The sequence below is a fragment of the Drosophila subpulchrella genome, chromosome 3R (assembly GCF_014743375.2).
Source record: "Drosophila subpulchrella strain 33 F10 #4 breed RU33 chromosome 3R, RU_Dsub_v1.1 Primary Assembly, whole genome shotgun sequence".
Classification (NCBI taxonomy): Eukaryota; Metazoa; Arthropoda; class Insecta; order Diptera; family Drosophilidae; genus Drosophila; species Drosophila subpulchrella.
Genome location: NC_050609.1, coordinates 4,303,179 through 4,322,416, shown reverse-complemented (window position 1 = coordinate 4,322,416; position 19,238 = coordinate 4,303,179). Strand labels below are relative to the sequence as shown.

Sequence of the window (19,238 nt, the reverse complement as noted above, 5' to 3'; positions counted from 1 at the left end):
TTTATGTGGCTTTCAAATAAAAGTTAAGTTGCTTGAAAAGTTGCTAAATCATTTAAAATATATTTTGAATTGGTAAAAACTCTGTTTGACTGATTCAATTGTAAAGATTAAAATTTCAGCTTAGGATTCTTTAATAGTAAAAAATAAAATGATGTAATATTAGTAAACATTTTTTAAGTCATTTTAAATTCAAGGGTCACTTTAAATGTGGACTTAAAATTCATTTACTATGTAAATATTGTTCGACGGCCAAACCCATTTATTTTCCAGGACTAGCCTTCAATTAAAACTGCCATAGGGAACTCGTGCACCAACCTGTCTGTTATAATACAGATTAGCGATTCGAACTCTGAATAAACGCATTGAAATCCATAAATTGAATTATTTATTTATCTTATTTATTTGAATTTTTCATGAACAGCAAGAAAACAAAAAACAAATGCATTGCAGTTCGCCTTTTGAAATATTTTACACAATTTAATGGCCATTCGCCGAAATGAAAAAGTAAAGTAAATGCTTTTATATACATTATCGTTATTTGCTCTCGTTTATTTTTATTATATTGTGTGTGTTTTTTATTCTTTACAACCGAAAGATGTGCGAATGAGAAGGTAAATTAATTTATACATTTATATTTTATAGTTTGCATGTTTTCTCATCACACACGCTGCGTTTCACTTTAATTGGATATACCTATAAACAAAAAAGGTGATTTTGGAAATGTCCAGGCAACGTTTTATTACTATACCACGGTAAAATATGTTTTATATACTTTTTAGTTGGCCGTCTGTTGCCAGATCTTTTTAGAGGGTCTTCACCCGGCGGATAATGAGTAGTGTCTATTTGTAGTTGCTCAGCTAAATGAAATTTGTATTGCGTTGTGTTATGTTTTATTATCTATGTGATTTAGCTGTTTGTTTTTTATGTCGGCCTTAGTAAATACATGCTGAGAAATATAGCGAATAGCTTTATATACATACGTATATGGTTGAGTCTGGCTTAGTGACATGATTTATAGTTGTTTGTCCTCTGTTTTGAATGTTTAAAATTGTATTTACAACATATTTATGCTAGACTTAATTATAATAATTTTTACAGCATCTGCATTCTCGTTTTCCACTGATAAAATCGCATTTTTTTCCATTAATTCTCTTTTTATGTGTTCACTTATTTTTTATGGTGTTTCATATGTATTTTTTTTTATACTTTACCCAAACCCTTGGCATGGGGTGTGCGCGGATATATTTGCTCGAAAAAATGTCCATGTGCACTACGAATGAAAATCAATTGCCGAACAACAATCGAAAAAATTACGCTTATATACATATATTGGAAATTCGTTCGGTTTGCTGGAGAGTGACTTATTTTGGCTAGTATCAGTGTCAGGCAGGTAAATCAATTTTTCCTGGCAGTTTTTGTTTGTTTTAATTTCCAGTTATTTTTTATTCACTATGCTTGTTGAACTAACCGACATGAAAATATCAATTTACAAGGATAACATGACTTTCACTGCAAAGAAATGTGTGTTAACATGTCGAATTTTAAAAGAAATACTGACTTTGTCATTTAAAAATGATTACTTTTTTATACAAATAAATTCTGATTCGCTAAATTTCTTTAATTAATCATTTATTAACAAAAATATCAACTTGTAGTTTTTGTATTAAATGCAAAAGTTTAAGATGTCTAAAATTATTAAAAAACGGGCACTTGAAAACGATCTTAAAAAGTTAGAAACAGCAATATGACTTTTTGTTTTCTTGTTCCTTGAGCATTTTTAACCTTCAACATATTTTCCTTAGTCCCTAAGTTTTATTTACAATCATCAACTCAAAAGCTTTCCCTATTTACTAGTTTGCGGTCTTACCTTTGTCTGTTACCCTAACTAACTAACTATGTGATTAACTGACTGACTAACTAACGTGATGATATAGTTGACAAAGTTGCCATTCGAGGCGTTTTCCATTCCGAAGACGGGGATTTTAGTTCTCCGCCGATTCCGATTCTGTGATAGATGTCAGTGTTCATGAAGGGCGTCGCATACCGCGAGTTAATAGAATTGCCGCCAGGATGGCGGAAATTAGTGATGTCCTGACGCTCCTTTGTGCGGCACCAGAGTCTTTAATTGAGGAAGAGTAGAAAAGACATGGGAAAAGAGAAGTCAGGGTATAAGTTAATTAAGTTGAATTAATAAAGCTCAATCAAAACTTCGAATATATAAAATTTAAACCGAAACATACTGTTTTTTTAAGTACTGAATGCAAAATAGTTTTTGTAATTTTCTAAAATGACATTATGGAGTAGTGAATTTAAATGAAGGGGTAACTCACTGGCATTCGCATGTCTCAGCGGCATTTGATTGTTGAAATTGTCGAACTGCGATAGCGACGCACTGAGTGTCTTTTCGCGCCTCAGCTCCGGATAATTCTCAATTTCCGCTACGCATTTGAGCTCAAGGATTTTCCCGGCCTGGAAAAAGCGCTGTCCTTGCAAATAGAAGTGCACCTGAAGCCTCTGGCGCCGCAGAACATAATCGTGGGCCGCAATGCTGGTGTCGGTTGTGGGATGCAGTTCACCCAGCAGGGGCTAAATAAGAAATTTAGTAAACTTAAGTACATTTTAAATACTTAAAAAAAATACTTCAAATAAACTTGGTCGTTAAAATGTTTAGTAAATAAATTTTAAATTTAAATCTAGTGTTGAAATGTATTTTTCAACCAACCTGTTCGCCATTGATGTACCAGGTGAGCCGTGTTGGCAGACTGGAATAATCGGAGGAGCAGGTGGCGCTGAGGAACTCCTCCATGCGATACATCGAATTGAAGCTCTCGATGAGCGGATCGATCTGGGGCAAAGCTGAAATTATTTTGAAGAACAATTGGTTACTATAATAAAATATAAATACCCAAAGGAGTACCAACCTGCCACCGTCATGTTGTCCGCTTTGTCCGCCAGTTTAAAATGGGGGGCATCGCCGCTAACTTCGCACTTATAGAGTCCCGTGGATTTGGCCCCCTGTAAACTCAAATCCAACCTGCAACTCGATTCGTTGCATAGGTACTTCCCGTCCAGCACTTGCAGTCCAGGGACTCCGAAAGTCATGTAAATAGGACTCGTCAGAGGAGAATATCTAATTTCGGGATATAGATTGTCAGCTTGGTTTTCCAATAGAGCTTTTTCTGTGGTTACCTGAAGAACTCCTCGTGATCCTTGTACCACTTCACCGAATTTAGCGTGTGACCACGCATGTCGTAGCTGCAGGATAAGGTCACATTGTCCCGGAAATCCACAATCTCGGGCACACTAATATCCGTTACAAACAAGGCATATGCAGTTGGGTAATCTATAAAGCATAAATAAAATATGTTAAAGTTAATATGAGGTTACAGTTATACCAATGTGCCAACAAGCTCGAATTCACAGTGTTACACAATTTTAGCAATGGGCTACCGTATTAATTTTTTGAAATCCATATCGAATGGCCCTTTGAAACATTCGACCTCTGGAGATATTTCTTTGACCGCATGAACATTTACGACAACATATCCAATTTATGTAATCTAAACTAAAATGGCCGAAAGCTACACACATACAGTGGAATATTGTTAGATAACAGTGGAACTGGGCTATTTCCTGTAATCGAAGGGCGTGGCAGTCATCCTTTATGTGTAGGATGAGTACATGGAAATGTGCCATCCTCGGGACGTTGGATACAAAAACCCACAGGCCAATGACACAATTTTGGTGACCAAAAGCCAGGGACATGTTCAGCGGTGGGTAGTATGCGTAATTTTTAATTTGCCCAGGTGACTGACCGGGCAAAATGGGTAAAACAGGGGGAACGGCAGGTGCTTTGTGGCCAAGTTCTGGCACATGAGACATCGAATAAATTTGAAATTTCATGAAATGAATATGCAAAACAGTTAGTTAGTCAGGTAGGCAGGCTACCTACGTAAAAGGGAGCTGGAGTGGGCCAGAAACAAAGTGCAATGGATACAGGGCCATATGTAACTGGCATATGGAGTTTCCCCAGTATGCAGTTTTGGGGTCCCAATTCGGATAAGGCTGCCTCCAACCGAATAAACATCCAGTGGGTGGCTGGCTCAGAAATGATAAGGAATTCGTATAAACCAAATGTCAAATGAGTCGACTTTTGCTGGGCAAAAATAAATTTAACATGAGCCGAAAGATGCGTATAAGAGGAACTACATTTTACTTTGTAGTTTGTAGTTTTGGAGAAGGATATGATAAATATACAGAGTTTGGAAATAAGTTTGAAGAAATTTTTAATTTCAACTATTGGACAACAATGCAATTTCCGTAGATATCTCATTTTTGTCTATAAATGATGCTTAATTTCCCTTTAAAAGGAATGAATAAACCTGAATTAATTAAGATTGTCTACATCAATATTCATTTAATTCAATTAGATTATTTGTAAGAAATGTGAATTAAGGGAAGATATATATTTGATTGCATTTAATGCTTAAACATGTAAATTTGTATTTACAAAGCAGTTCTCTTTGTTTTAATGTTTAATTTATAATTTTAAAATATACATATACCTTGCGAACTAACCGCTAAAGCTTTTAAGCATTTTGTACATATGCAAATTAACATGAAAGCAAACAACATCGACAATTGCAAAAATAAATATATTATTTAAATTTATTGAAGATAGGTGTGATTAAATGCGGCAAATAGCTGGAATTTATACGCTTTTAAATAAACGAAAGCGAGTTAAAACTTTAAGTCTTCCGGAGGCAAAACAAACTCATTTCATTTGTGTGGGCTAGGTTCCTTTTCCACTTAACCACACAGAATGGAAAGGAAGGGGTTAAGCTGGGACAGAGATACAAACATAGAAGTATTTACACCTCAGCACATAAAAACTTTGCTGATAATTAACCTGCACATTTCATTCGAGAAATGGCAAGCACACATTTACGTACATATAGGTTTTACCCAAAGCCAAAACCCCCTGAAATCCCAACCCACCTAGGGGAAAATGTACACATGCATTTTTGGGGAAGGACCAACGACGTCCAAGTTTGGTGATAAATTCATTTAGAGATGCCAAGTTGAGACATTTATGCAAACATTTTTGCTGTGGCATGTTTTTTTTAATAGCTCTCTTTGGTTCAGTGGCGGGGTATTTCTTTCTATCAAGGAATATTTTTATGTAGAACTAGCTTTCAAGTAATTCAAATTGGTTAAAACAAAAGGACAGATTTAAGACTAAATAAATTCGAAATTTGCTTAATAAACTACTTAGTTTAACAAGTAAATGAATAATGAGGTACTAATTTATTTTGCCTTATAACTTTTTAATAAACTCTAAACTACAAAGTGTGTTTATCTTTTATTTAACCTTAAATACGCTCAAATAAATATTATGAATTTTCAAAAACACAATTCTTGAACCCAAGTGTATACAAAAATATCCAGAGAGTAGTCTTTTGTGGTTAGCACATGTACATAAATATTCATTTTATTTGCTTGTTCACTAAAACCCACAAAGTGGAGAAAAAGAATCTATAAGAGGCTGGCAAACAGTCAAAGTGTTTTTCCTATTTTTAGTTGCATCTAAATCCGCAAATTAATTGGGTGCCGTATGGCTGAAGAGTCCAACAGATTTTCAAAAGTAAATAAACAGGTCCCAGGCATTTGTTATTTGTTATAGTTGCTTTGCGGTTACCCAGGGCGACATCGTAAATTGGACGTCCCGCAATGGACAATATTTAATTCCATTAGGCTGGCCAAACTGTTGTTGCCGGCAAACACTCTAAATATAGAAGCGCCGAGAGAAATTGAAAAGCTACGACTCCGAAGCAGAACTTTTCCTGCAAAATCCTTTCTCCGGCTTTCTTTGTGGCCGAAGCCTTTGTGCTCGTGTCCTGGATTGCATGAATTCCCAGTATGAAAGTGCTCATAGGTGTGTGTGAGTGGAAAATAAGTCAGTCCCAGTTGAAAGAATTTCAAAATTATATGTACAAAGTCCCCATCGGACTCTATAAGGAGGTCGAAGGTGGAATATTAAAAAACTTATACATATCTGTATGGTTTAGATGGTAACAAATTCATTTAGAAACGAATAAATAGAAACCGTTCGGATTTTTCAAGTCTTAGTGACTAAGTTAACTTCTATAATAGCTCCCCAATTCCTAGCATCAGTTTGCTTTTAAAAAAACTCTAAATCAACTCCAGTTTTCAATGTAAAAATAAGAAAAAGTAAAACCTGTTCTGGCAGTTGCCTATTCCCATTTACCAGCTGAATTTCCTGAACTTTTCCAACACATGATGGAATACAATTTCTAGTTTCGTTGGGAAGAGTGAATAGCGTTGTGAGCCAGCTCATTTAATGCGCTCCAAATTAATTGCCCCATTGCCATTGGCAATTCGAGTGCAGGAGGGAATGAAAATTGTGGGAAAAGCGGGAAAAAGCGGAGAGCGGCTGCCTTTGGCAGTCTGCCTAATTGCGAGCATTTCAAAAATACAATTTAAGTTTAAACTGCACTCAAGATGTGCTGCTGCTACTGCTGCTGCCTCAGCAAAAGCAAAAGTTGCGGCAGCAGAAATTACCGAATGCCAAAAGGGATGGGGGCAAGTGCCAGTGCAATTGCCACTGCAACTGCGGCAGCCGTCGAAATTATGGCGAAAGTCATTAAAACAGCCAGCGGCAAAAACTTTGCCAATATTGATTTGCGGTTCGTGTTCTCGGCAAACACCAATAACAATTAAAATAATAATAAACCGATTCACAATAAGCGGACAAGGGCGATTTGTCCCGCTCACATTACGCATACGCACCGTTGCCCGCAAATCCCCGCTAGCGCTTCATTAACCAAACAAATATTGTGTGTATATATATATATATATATTCAATCCCCGAAAACTATAAAAAATAATAATAATTTCCTCCAATTCCGGCGGAGGGTCACAAAAACTTACCAATTAAAAAGGCGATGAACAGAAACATCAGCCAGCCGTAATCCATTTTTTTGTCGTCGTCCTTATTGTTGCTCTTGTTTGAATAAAATTAATTGCTTCCAGTTATTGTTGCTCTTGGCTTTTGCAGTGGCGTTGATTTATGCAGTTTATCCCCTTTCGTATCTTCGAGGAGGATCCGTATCCCTTTGTTTCGAGTGCGGAGAAGGAGGCTACAAAAAACTAGAATCGAACAACGAAGTGGAGGTCAAACGGGTGGCTCAATTAATTGAGCACTGTGTCAAAAGGAGCTGTAGAAACGGGGAGCACGAAATCCTCATCGAGATGGAGGAACAGCACTGGAGAATATAAATAAATAAACTCAGCGACAAACTCATGCAGAAAAGTTCAAAGGATACGCTCTGTCAGTGTCGTTATAAATAAATAACAAACGTTAGAGCAGCCCAGAAAAAAGTAAAGACGTCCAAGAAGCTGGAGACAGGAAAAACACGGAGAAAATAAACTCATAATAATTTTAGATACTTTTATAAATCTCTTAAAAATATAAAAATAATGAATAACAATTTGTAATATTCGATCTTAAAACACCTTGGAGGACATAAATCTTTATAACAAATAAGATCCACTTATCAAAGAATAATAATTAAATATAAAACCATTGATAGGACAGATATTTCTGTAAGTATTGTAATGTGAATTTCCTAAAAAATAACCCAAGAGATTTCAAATATCTTATTTCCAATTTGGGTTAAATTTGTCGTATGAGCACTTCACTTTTCTGTGTACGAACTCGAATTGAAAGGGAAAGCAGGAAAAAACAAAAGAAAGCAGGACGTGTGGGCGTGGCAGACGCCCTGGCATCCTGTTTTGTTGTACTTCTCCTTGTGTGAGTGTATGTGCGTGTGTCAACTTAAATAATTTAAATGCCAAATTCAAACGAATCCATGTGTTTAATATTTGAAAAAGCCATCCACCTGCCACGACCACGCCTCCTTCCGCCAGGGACCCTGTGTATCAGTACCTTTTTTTCGGTTCTTGTTTTATGTTCACTTTATTTATGTCTCGGTTGTTCTTGTCAATTTGGGTTTTGTTGGAGTTAACATTAAACTGAAATTGAAGCACTCAACGGAAGCGGAAGTTGCCAGTCCAGTGCAATTTGAACTTGTTTCGAGTGTTTTTTGTTGGTTTCTAAATACTTTCAGAACTTATTTCTCATTCTTTTCACTTTGGCAGCTTGGTTTCGTTTAGTTAACTGGAATATTATTGACTGCACGCTTCAGTTAATTGACCTTTCGTCAGGAGCTTTAATCTTTGGCTATTTGGTTTTTAAGGTTTGTAGGTTTCTTTGGCACGTTAATAAATACTCATGATTTACTTTCTTTCAGTTAATAGCCTCCTTGTCTTTTTATGTTTTTTTTTATTGAACACGAATCGGTCGACGAACGAGGACCCCCGTGGAAAGTATCTCCGCGCGGCTTCAGGCTTACGAGCTGACTGAAGCTGCGGACTCGGATTCGTGAGTTCAACTTCACGGATGCCAACGCAGTCGGCTGCGCAGTCGGCGCCGCAGCCGCTGAAGGCCTTCGTGACCGGCTATCGTGTAATACCGTACGCTCAGCATCTGAAAGGACCTCGGGTGCTCGGGATGCTCGGTTACACGACAGCTGAGCCTGTAACGGGACCCAGGGGGCCCCGAGAGACGGACCCGAAGAGCGCATCTAAGAGAGTGGCTGAGATTTTGCAGCTTTGTCGCCCTGTCTGTTGACTTTCGGCATGGAGGCTGTTATCCCTAACAGCTGCAATGTTAGTTCTAACACTAACAGTCTTAAACATACCATTTATTACTTCTGTTGTGGAATTTTGACAGAGGAACTTCTAATATTTGTCATAGGATAGGAAATAAAATTGGTTTTGAAATACAAATTGATAAAATCAATTTTTGATTTTAAGTTTTAAACTATTTTAAGGGTTACTTGAGACACCATTTAAGTTTTTAAGGGTTACTTGAGACACTTTTTAAGTTTTATGTTTGGTAGAATTTTGTAGGCTTATCCTTATCTTATCTTATTTTCATTTCATAACTAGTTGAAGGAATTTAATATATACTTTTCTCCTTTGTACATCCATTTTAATATATCTGCTCAAATCTAGTGCTCTAAATTTCTGCATTTTTTCAAAATCCCTGAGGGGCTGCAGTTTATTTTAGCCAGTGATTAACATATTCATACGGGCCTGCCAATAATGCGGGCACTTTAAAAAGTTTGCTTTGAAATCAAAAACACCTTTTCGTTTGGTTTTTGCTGGTGGCGTGCGAATTTTATAGTTAACGGATATCCTTGGTAGTTAAATGCAGACAACAAACGGGGCAGACTGGAGGAGAAGTCGGTGTTGCAGCTGCATGTAAAAATATTACGTGCACCGGGGGTTGTTTTACTGGCGAGGGGGTGGCACATGGGCGTAGAGGGGGTGTGAAAGGGGTGCTGGTGTGGGCGGGATTCTGGAGCGAATGACGACGACGGCAGCACAAAGTCATCTTATCATTTCATGAATAATGCAGGGATTTGTTAGGGACACATGACTGGAATTTTACGCAAAAGTTGTGATGATGTTGCCGCTGCTGCTGCTGCTGCTTTTGCTGCTGCAGCTTTTGCTCCTGGTGCTTCTGCTGCTGCTGCTTCTATTTCTTTTGCCAACCGCCAACGGTTTGAGGTTGTTGCTATTGTTGCTGCCCCTGCTGCTATATGTTACTATATAACTGCAGTCTGCTGGGTGCGGCAATCAACAGAAAATTGCAGATTTTAAATTCAAAGCATTTTGCTCGCTGTCCCTTTTAAGCTCGCTTCCCAGCTTTCCTTTCGTCCTGTAACTTAATTCCAACGAATAATTTCTGATGCCCGAATATGAATATTAAAACAAAAGCAACGTGCGCCTGAGCATATGCCACACTTTCTTTTGCTGTAAATGGCGTTTCCGGATCCGGTTGCCTCGCAAGCCACCTGCCTCTATCTGCCAGCTATTTATTTTATGCGAATTTCGCTCGTCTCCGCTCGCAAGTCACGTGACAACTCAAACTTTATGCCAGGCAGCATGAAAAAAAATAAAAATAGAAAAGAGGTGTGCACAAAAACTTGCCAAAAAATGCAGGAGATGCGGTAAAAGTAAAAAAAAACTGGCAACTTCTTTTACGCTGCACTCACACACGTGGGGATCCGTCTGCGCGAGGGTGGAATAAAAAAGTTTTCCTGCAAATAAATCAGAAATTTTAAAAATTCATAACTTTAAGTTTGCTTTATGACTTTTGTTTATAACGTGTTACCACACTGCGTATGCGTAACGCTCGGCATGCATATACATACATATATGCGGAGCAAACGCCTCAAAAGCACAGACAGACTCACGAAACTTGTCCGCCCCAAAGGGCCTTAATAATTAATAAGATATTCTCAAATATGCAGGGAACCAACTAGAATTATTCTGGCAAACTGCAGACTTTTATCTACCACTTGCATGTTTGTAAGTATACTTTGTTGCTGGAAAATATCTTCTCTAGAGTTAAACATAGAATAAACTGTTTGTTTGATCTTTATAAAAATGATATGCATTATGCTACAATCAGTTTCAAAATCTGGATTAAAAAAGCAGAATAATTCTATATATTAGTTTAGTATGAAACGAATATTTTCTATTCATACGATACTCGTTAGAAGTTTTGAATTCAAAGCATTCTCATTTGTTTTGATTTACCCAACACTCAGGTCATTTTTGCGGTTCAATGTGGGTCATGTTAGGATTTCGCCAATAGTATGATAGAAATTTTAGAAATTTTATAAAATAAATTGGTAAATATTTGCACATTCAAGGCTTATCTTTTGGCAGCTTGTTCAAAAGGTGCACTACATAATAAAATCCTCGCCAATCGAAGGCAACGTCCTTAAATTTGTGGGCCACTTTCGATCCCCGAGGACTCCATCGCATTGACACACTTTTCCTCCTTAAGTTCCGCAAGATGCCTGCAATCAAGGAGCCGTCATATTTGGCCGCAATTTCATGGCTCATCCTGGGAAAGCTTCTCGCTAACTGCGATGCAGTTCACTGAGCGAAATATGAGACATATTTTAAATATTTATTTGGAATAATAAAATAAAAATGTACTTTATTTAATAATTTTTATTTTTATTATGCACATCATTAAGCTTAAGACACAAAAAAGGTTTTCCCTATATAAATATTCAGCTTATAGATTTCATTAGTGTTATTTGAGCAGTTTTAGGTCCATAAAAACTGTTCGCATGTACAAATGTTTGCTTTAATAATTTCCTCATTACAAAAACACACATTCTTTGTAGCAGTGTTTATACGAATTTTTACACAGTTACCTTAATGAAAAACTAAATTGTCAATCAGCCATGAATTGAATCAAATGAAGTGTAAAATTACAATTTCATCCAATTTGCAATTAACTGAACGAGAAGATGGCAAAAAGAGGAGAATCTCCATTTTCCAATTTCAAATTATTCCAATGGAACGCACATGCAGCTGGACGGCGAAGGGTTTTTTATCCCCTGTATCTGTGCGATTCGCCGGGTGTTTACTGTATCTACGAAGTACTTTCACTGGGAAACAACATTTTGTGGGTGTGGTGGAAACCCCTGTCATCATTCCGGGAAAGGGAAAAAGCCACCATTTCGCTGAAAGGAGCGTGGCAAGTATTGCGCTTTTCTTCTGGCTGCAAGGCACCTGGAAAAGTGCAAGTTTAATTGCATCGAGTGTAACTAGTTAATGGCTGAAATTGCAAATTGAAATGGTGACAAAGTAATTGAGGTCAGGCAACTCCCCGCGGAGTCGTCGAATCGAGCGCTAATTACAAAACGGACATTGCAGCTGCCAATGGGGTCACTTGGCAGCTTTTCCGTGCGTCGCATCGCGATTCGATTCATTTTCCAGCAATATCGGAAAATATGCAACAGCAATTGCCACAGCAACAGCAGCAACAACGGCAGCTGCCAAAGTTGCGCGGAATGTCAAAGTTTCCCCCGTTTCCGTATCGCTGGCACTCTAAAAACATTTACAAATTGATTTTTTGTTGCCGCTGTCATGTTCGCAAAACATACTCGCATATATACAGGATATATAATTTTTGGCATTTAAATGGCTAGGCACAAAGCCGCAACGGGACTTACGCACATCTGAATAGCGAAAAGCGTTCTGATGTATTTAATGGAACATTTTGGCACAATAATAAAATGTCCGTAATAAAACGGTCATTTGCATGTTCATTTCTGTCAGCCGGCCATAAAAGCAAACAACTGGATTTTGCTAAACTAAATTCGAAAAGGCTGATGCCGGACCGTGCCTAAAATTAACGTTTGCCATTTGCTTGTTAGCCATATCCCCCGACTAAATGCTTTTTGACGCAACCTCTGCATATTAGTCGCTGCCAATGAAAATTTATTGAGTGGCCGACAACCACGGAAAAACTTTTGATTCGATGGTTTATAGACAAGGTGATTGAACTCAAAGGCCTAAATAGAATGTAAAATCATTTTGATCATAAAATGTTCCTCTCATTATAGTCATAATATGCATAACAATAATAAAGTATTTCAACGAATACTACAGCCTATCCATTAAAAGTAACTATTTTTAATTTTCTCAGTATGCAATCATTAAAACCTTGCTAAGTACTACTCTTGTATAACATCATTGAATCTTACTGAATTTATTTAAAACCAAGAGCACTAAGATGCATATTTCTATTAAATGTTTCATTATAACTCCACAAAATTAACACTTTTTCATAATTGCCATATAAGTGTAAAACCCTAATCGAAACTACACACTGCTAATGGATTTTCCCTCACTTATGCAGCTTTTTATAATAAAAAACTTTATTCTCATGTATTGAAAAAATGAAGTTATTGCATTTTTTATTAATTACAAATAATTAACCGTTTTATTACCACGCTATCCACAAACATTTGTGAAACAATCAATCATTGGTGAATTAAGTTAAATATCCCCAAGAGCCCTTCTCGAGTATCAATAGCCTCCAATTTAACGAGCGTTGCATGACAGTCCCCTCGCCACTCACAAAAAAAATTAACAAGGGCTCACTTTTTTTTGTAAAAAAAAGCATGGGTTAAATTGCTACAAAATGCCAACTCCCAACAGCAGCAAAAAATATTAACAACATGTCAAGAAGGTGCAAAATATCGAGTTATTTAAGAGAAAAAGGTTTAATACCCTGCCAAAATAAACGAATTTTTGAATTCTTATTTGAAATTATAATTATTTGCTTTTCTATTTAATTAAAATTCAATTTTATTTCGAATAATAAAATTAAAACTCTCTTTTATTCGGAAGGGCATTAAAATAAGGTGTTGATCAGGGAATGTTTCAATCAATCAAGCGAGAGCGGTGTGAAAATCATACGAGCGGCGTGAAAAGGAAACGGAAATTGCTGGGAATTGTGTGCTGTCCACAGGTAAACACATCCGCAGCCATACATGTGTGTGTAAATAGTACGTATGTGTGCGATTCGCTGCTGGTGCTTGGGCAGCTGTAAATGCCACTTGATTTCAATATTTCAATCAGCGATGCGCACAGTTAGTTAAGCTTTTTGCATACATTATGCAATTTGAGCGGCCACAAATGATGCAGCTGCAGCGGCAACAATAACATCATTAGATCCAACCGCGGCAGCTCATCGCAGTTGGTCCGCAATCCCGCCAATGGCGACATTAAATCATCGATCCAACAAGTACCTGTTAAGGGCTTTTGCCGCATTTCGGGATCCGGCTTCCTTTTTGGCCGAGAGCCCGGGATTTTTCGTGTGTCGACTGTCGACAGAGAAAAAAGATGAAGGGCATTCCAAAGTTCTTGAAAACAATAACATTATTATTTATTGTTAAGTAATATATAAATATTTTTTTTAGTAACTACTAATACTAGTACTATTTTTTTAGCCTTCCTGAAAAAGCATAACCGAGCTATATTTAATTGTTCCAAATATTTTTCAGTGTTTCGGTCGCCACTGCCCTTTTATTTGTTGCTTGTACTCGTAGCTTGTGCATATTGTGAATGCGCGCATTTCGAGCACGTGATTGAGATTTTTACATTTAAAACGTGACTGAAATACTTTGCAGTTTCGTCACTTCGATGCCTACCGCAGAAGGATACATTCTCGCCATTTACCATTCTGCCGGCCCACTCGCTCTCCATTATCCTTTCTCCGCTCCACGTTCTCCATTTTCCATTCCCCATTTTCCATTCCCGATTCCCCATTTCGAATGCAATGAAATGTATTCAATACTCCGTCAATGATGTCCCAAGGACCGTTGGCCTGCGGCTGCCTTTTATTATTATTATTTTTATGTGCTGCTCTTCCATTTGTCCGGCACCCTCTTTGCCGGCCAGTGTTGTCCTTTCACCTTTCGGCTTCGTCCTTTTCAATCAACGGCAAATGGCCAAGTGTTAACTAGATTTAAATAATGCATTAGTCGTCGCTGTACGACATTCAACGTTTGAAAATTGTCACAGCCAAATTCTTGTTGGTCTTGGTTTTACAGTTTATTTTCCATGTTCTATTTCAGTATTATTTATAAAATTAGGAATGCCTTAAAAAAATTTAAACATAAAAAAGCTGCTAGCCAAAAAATAAATTATTAAACTTTATCTTCTGAATAAAATTGAAAAGCCATAAAATCGAAATTATCAAGTTTTTCGACTATCAATAAATGGAAATGGCACTGCAAACTGGTGACATGTGTTTGAGCTGGCGAACCTAACAACAAACCGAAACAAAAATGGCAATTGAAAATTTTTTGATTAGCCGAGCCATTTGGGGCTTCGGCAGGAAGTTTCCGGCAACTGAAAACTGCCACAAATTCTCAATTGTCTTTGGCCAAAAACTTGGCAAAAGGCAGGAGATACCCAACGACAGTTGCCAGGCTGTAAATAAAATTTAATGAAATGATACGATAAAGTTGTGAGTGTGTGATTTACACACAGCAGACCCGGAGATAGTAGGGCACAATTGCATATGCACTGTGAAAAATTCTTTCTATTTTATAATATTCTTATTTTAAAAATATAGTGTATGTCACGATTATCAAAATGGTATCCGAGTGAGAGAGCCAATTAATCAATTGAAGTTTGCCCAAATCATATTTTGTAGGTAAATCACATTAAATATTTTTATATAACTATATTTATTTAAAACATTGGTTTCATATTATATTGTTGCAAACAAAAATAATGATCAAATCAATTCACAAAGTTTACAAAATTCCGAAGTATCTATAAATAATATTAATATAATAGTAACTTCGGAAGTCAAAACTTATCCTAATGGCAACTCAAAATAAAAATTCCCAAAAGACGACTTTAGCTAGTTCCTTTTATCTCATAATGTTTTACTTATTTTTCATTTATTTTTTTTTTCCACGTGTATGGCTTGTTAGGCAAGTCTGTTTTCTCGGGGTTTTCTCACACTCACTTCGTAGAAGTCTGGCTCCCGCTCGTTCTTTGTCTCAGTGCGTAATTTCAACATTGGCAATTAAAATTTTGTATGAGTTGCTTGCAATCAGTGCACAAACTTGCCACGCACAAACAAATACACTCGCAGAAACACCCACACAGAGGCCCGCACACAGACACACATGCACACAGTTGCATGTGGCGACAAACTCAGCTGGTGTCTGCATAATTTAAAGCATACATTTAGGCTGCCGGTCCTGGCTGTGTGATAAATGCCAACCAGTCAGCGCACACCCGCACACTCGCACGAACACCCACTATCACACGCACATGCACACATACAACCATGCAGACACACACACACATCCAGCCGAAGGACATCAGTTCGCTGCTGCTGACAATTCCAAACAATTTGCCGAGTCTGGCAAGCATTTTGGGCTGGGTTCTTGGTTCTCTGTTCGCTGCTGTGATTGCCGTCTTCGGCGCTCTGCCTTGATTATAAGCCACGCCCACACTCTGACTCACAAATTTTAGGCACACTGAGAAAAATAAAGTTGAGTTAAGCAATGGTGGGTTAGAGATGGTAAAACACCTCTAAGGGTGTCCAAAAGTATGCAGTACAAATATAGACAAGTTGAAAGAAAGACTGATATTTATGGAAATCGCCTAGAGTATTCAATAAAATTTAAGGTGTACTTAAATTATAATAAATTTTCGTTAAATTAGTTAGAAGTAAGCTTTTAAAAAAATTTCAAAATTAGTGCAACTCCTTTTACCATATTTTTCCGTGTACCCACCCAGCCAGGCCTTAAATCCATGTAAACTACGAACAAATGTTTAGAGAAAACTTGTTACTTGTTAGTCTGCATATTTAACAAACACTTCTTCATGCTCACTGCTAACGAATCCTAAGTCCTGGAACGCCTTAAATCCATTCAATCCCAACTCTCCATCAAGTATTTCAAATTCGAATTATGAACAGAGATACTTCATTTCTTTGCAATTGGAACGTTGCCCATACGAACATTATTTGAGATTTATTTAATTTTTATTTATTTTCCGAGTTGTGTATAAATAGGACATGAGCTTTACTAAATACTAGGCAAGTGATTGTGAAGTAATTGAGGTTTTAGTGGAGTGCTTGTGTTATAGTGAGATTTGTGCATTATTTACATGGCGTAGGCACGACGCATCATCAAATCAAAGTACATATCGTTGTCGATTGAGGCACTAATGGTGGCGTAATAGTTGACAAACTCCTCGCGGGTTATCTGAAGTGTATAATATTGTTAAGTAAATATTTGGGAGGGGTTTTCCTGAAGACTCACCTTGCCATCTAAATTACCACGACCTCCCTCGAAATTGTGCAGAAAATCAGTGAGGATTTCGTCCTCGGATTTTTCTCCGCTTTGGTACTTGGGATGTTCCTTTACGGAGTATACATTCTTAAGATCCTGAATGGTTATAACACCATCGTCGTCCCGATCCATTTTGTCAAAGGCCTGATCGATTATATTCAGGCGACTCTGCGGCATCGGAGGCTAAAAGTCATTTAATCTTTATTAACTACTACCACTCTTACTAGAAATAATCATTTAATTAATTATATGAGTATGGGCTATGGAAGTTGTAAGTAATTGATGGTTGGTGGTGATGATGGTTGACATCGATGGATTTAATCACTTGGCATACACAAATGTTGGCAATATTTCCCAACTTACCCTCAATTTCAGCAGAAACTCGGTCATGTTGATCGATCCACTGCCGTCCTCATCGAACCTTAAAGATAAGAGAAATTTAATAATTTTATATCTTTCAGTACCAATGGCACACCTGTCACTCACGTGGCAAACATCTGCTTAATGTCCTCCTCCGTGACATCCAGGCCCGTGTCCCGAATGCCGGTGATGAACTCCTCCTCGTTGAGCGCCTTGCTGCCATCGTCGTCCATCGCCCGAAAGGCCCTGCGTTGAGTAATTCGAAATTGAACTGTTACTATTGCATAATTGATCGCAGTGCCGATTAGAATGTCGTTAAAGGCCAATAAGGCAATCATACCTGCCCAGTCCCAAAATGCCTGTTGCTCCGCGGCTGAAGCACAGCAATCGCAGCTTGGTAATGGCGTCCTTGTCGGCGCCATCTGTCAGTTCCCGAAGCGCTTGGCTAGCCAAGTTAGCCTCGAGGGTGTAGAGGTCGTTGTTCGGGGACTTTTGGAAAGACATTTCAGAAAAAGTTGTTATGCATACGATTAGTTCAGTTAAATAGTTTTAGGCCACTTTTACAGGGCCTACTCCAACTTATATTCATTAGAAAAAGAAGTATCGATTGATTTATTCAGTAAACTTGAACACCTGTGGCATTGAGTTGCTTTTCTGGAACTTTGCAAGTAGGTGTTTAGTTAAAAAAAGTTTACTATGAATTATAGATGAAACTAATAACCACATGTTTCGTAATAAAAATACAGTACTTCGTGAGATAGCTTTTCTAATTGTATAAAATTTCTAATACATAATATTTATTTCATATATGAATTTTCGTTGAAAGTTTTTTATTTTGTAAATTTATGTTTGTGGTAAGTTAGAGATTTCAAAATTATACCATATTATATCTTGCCTTTTTTCACACATTATCTTGATACATAGACAAGATAAAAGATTTTTCGCCATTATCTTGATCACTTTTCTTATATCTTTTATAATCTTCATGAAAAACAAATAAAGCCAAGTGATTCAAAACGAGAGTAGTTGATTATTTTCCTCAAGTATTATATGGCAATTCCTCGTAATATAATTAACGCAAAACCCCTTAAAAAGTGACTAACCAAAACATCCAATTATGGATCAACTAATTGGAAACGCTGGGTAAACTCAAACAAAATATCACTTTAACCACCGTGAATCACTCGCATCGCCTGAGCTTGAATTTCTCAAGACGCTCGCTTAAAGTTTCGTCACAATTTCAAGGCAAAGTGTTTTCAATGGATTTCGTTACTAGACGAGACAAGTAACAAAAGTGGGGTAGGTTTTTCATTTCGGTAAAAGCCCTTTTCGCAATTTCTCTAATTGGAGCCCAAGGTGAAGGTCGCCGACCAAATAGAGAACAAATGTGAGAAAAAAAACAAGTCAGACCCCAAACTCAGAACTTACCTCCATGACAGGGGGTGTTATTTTTTCTGAATAGACCTCTTCACTAGTTTTATACAAAATTTGATGGAGCCTTGTTTTTTATAGTCGCCTAACTGAATGGATAACTGCAAGATACTTGTTACTTTGGTGGCTTTGAAATGCAAACTGAAAGCGAAAAATAAAGCGGCGGCAATGAATAAACAGCCATTCGCTGGTGGAAGGGAGACGGGGCGATGCGGAGATAGGGGGAGCGAGCGAGAGGCACTGCGGTGGGGGAACGGTTGGAAATGAAATATGAGCTTTGCCGGCTTTTGTGGCGAGGGAAAAACTAGTTACTAAAAAGCATTTACGCTCATGTAGAGCAGACAGCTCGCCCAGACAGAAAAGCCCCCATCTCTCTCACTCACCTGACTCATCCGCCTAATAACTCGCTCGCTCTGCCAGTGATGGCATTTTTTATCATAAAAAACGATTGTTTTTTAAGTCAAAAATTAAATAGAAATGTATTTAAATAATCAAAAACATCTGATGATATTATCACTAGACATCGTTGTTTGGTTTTCCTTATAATTAAAATAAAAGATATTCTTTAATGTAGGCATATCAATAATATTACCATTTTAGGAAATATTTGAATAGATAAAAAAGGTCGCGCTTTATTTTAATTAAATTCAAAGAATTATTAAA

General features: G+C 37.4%; 2 protein-coding genes across 3 annotated transcripts; both read right to left on the bottom strand.

The window, feature by feature from the left end:
• Positions 1–428: 428 nt before the first annotated feature.
• LOC119551781 lies at positions 429–8,425 on the bottom strand. 2 transcript variants are annotated; one of them, XM_037861312.1, is made up of 7 exons: positions 7,970–8,425; positions 6,952–7,170; positions 3,190–3,343; positions 2,922–3,130; positions 2,723–2,856; positions 2,331–2,586; positions 429–2,119 (listed from the first exon to the last, which is right to left on the bottom strand). In XM_037861312.1, the coding sequence occupies exons 2-7, from the start codon at positions 6,995–6,997 to the stop codon at positions 2,025–2,027; spliced, it is 894 nt and encodes a 297-aa protein (XP_037717240.1). In that variant the 5' UTR covers positions 6,998–7,170; positions 7,970–8,425; the 3' UTR covers positions 429–2,024. The 2 variants fall into 2 exon arrangements, with proteins under 2 accessions (XP_037717240.1, XP_037717251.1); XM_037861323.1 differs by having other exon boundaries at positions 8,324–8,341.
• Positions 8,426–16,455: 8,030 nt separating this feature from the next.
• On the bottom strand, positions 16,456–18,727 carry LOC119555588 (calcyphosin-like protein). The gene is made up of 6 exons (XM_037867075.1): positions 18,573–18,727; positions 17,485–17,633; positions 17,271–17,390; positions 17,148–17,205; positions 16,755–16,967; positions 16,456–16,697 (listed from the first exon to the last, which is right to left on the bottom strand). Exons 1-6 carry the CDS (start codon positions 18,576–18,578, stop codon positions 16,596–16,598), a joined length of 648 nt encoding a protein of 215 aa, XP_037723003.1. The 5' UTR covers positions 18,579–18,727; the 3' UTR covers positions 16,456–16,595.
• Between the last annotated feature and the right edge of the window lie 511 nt (positions 18,728–19,238).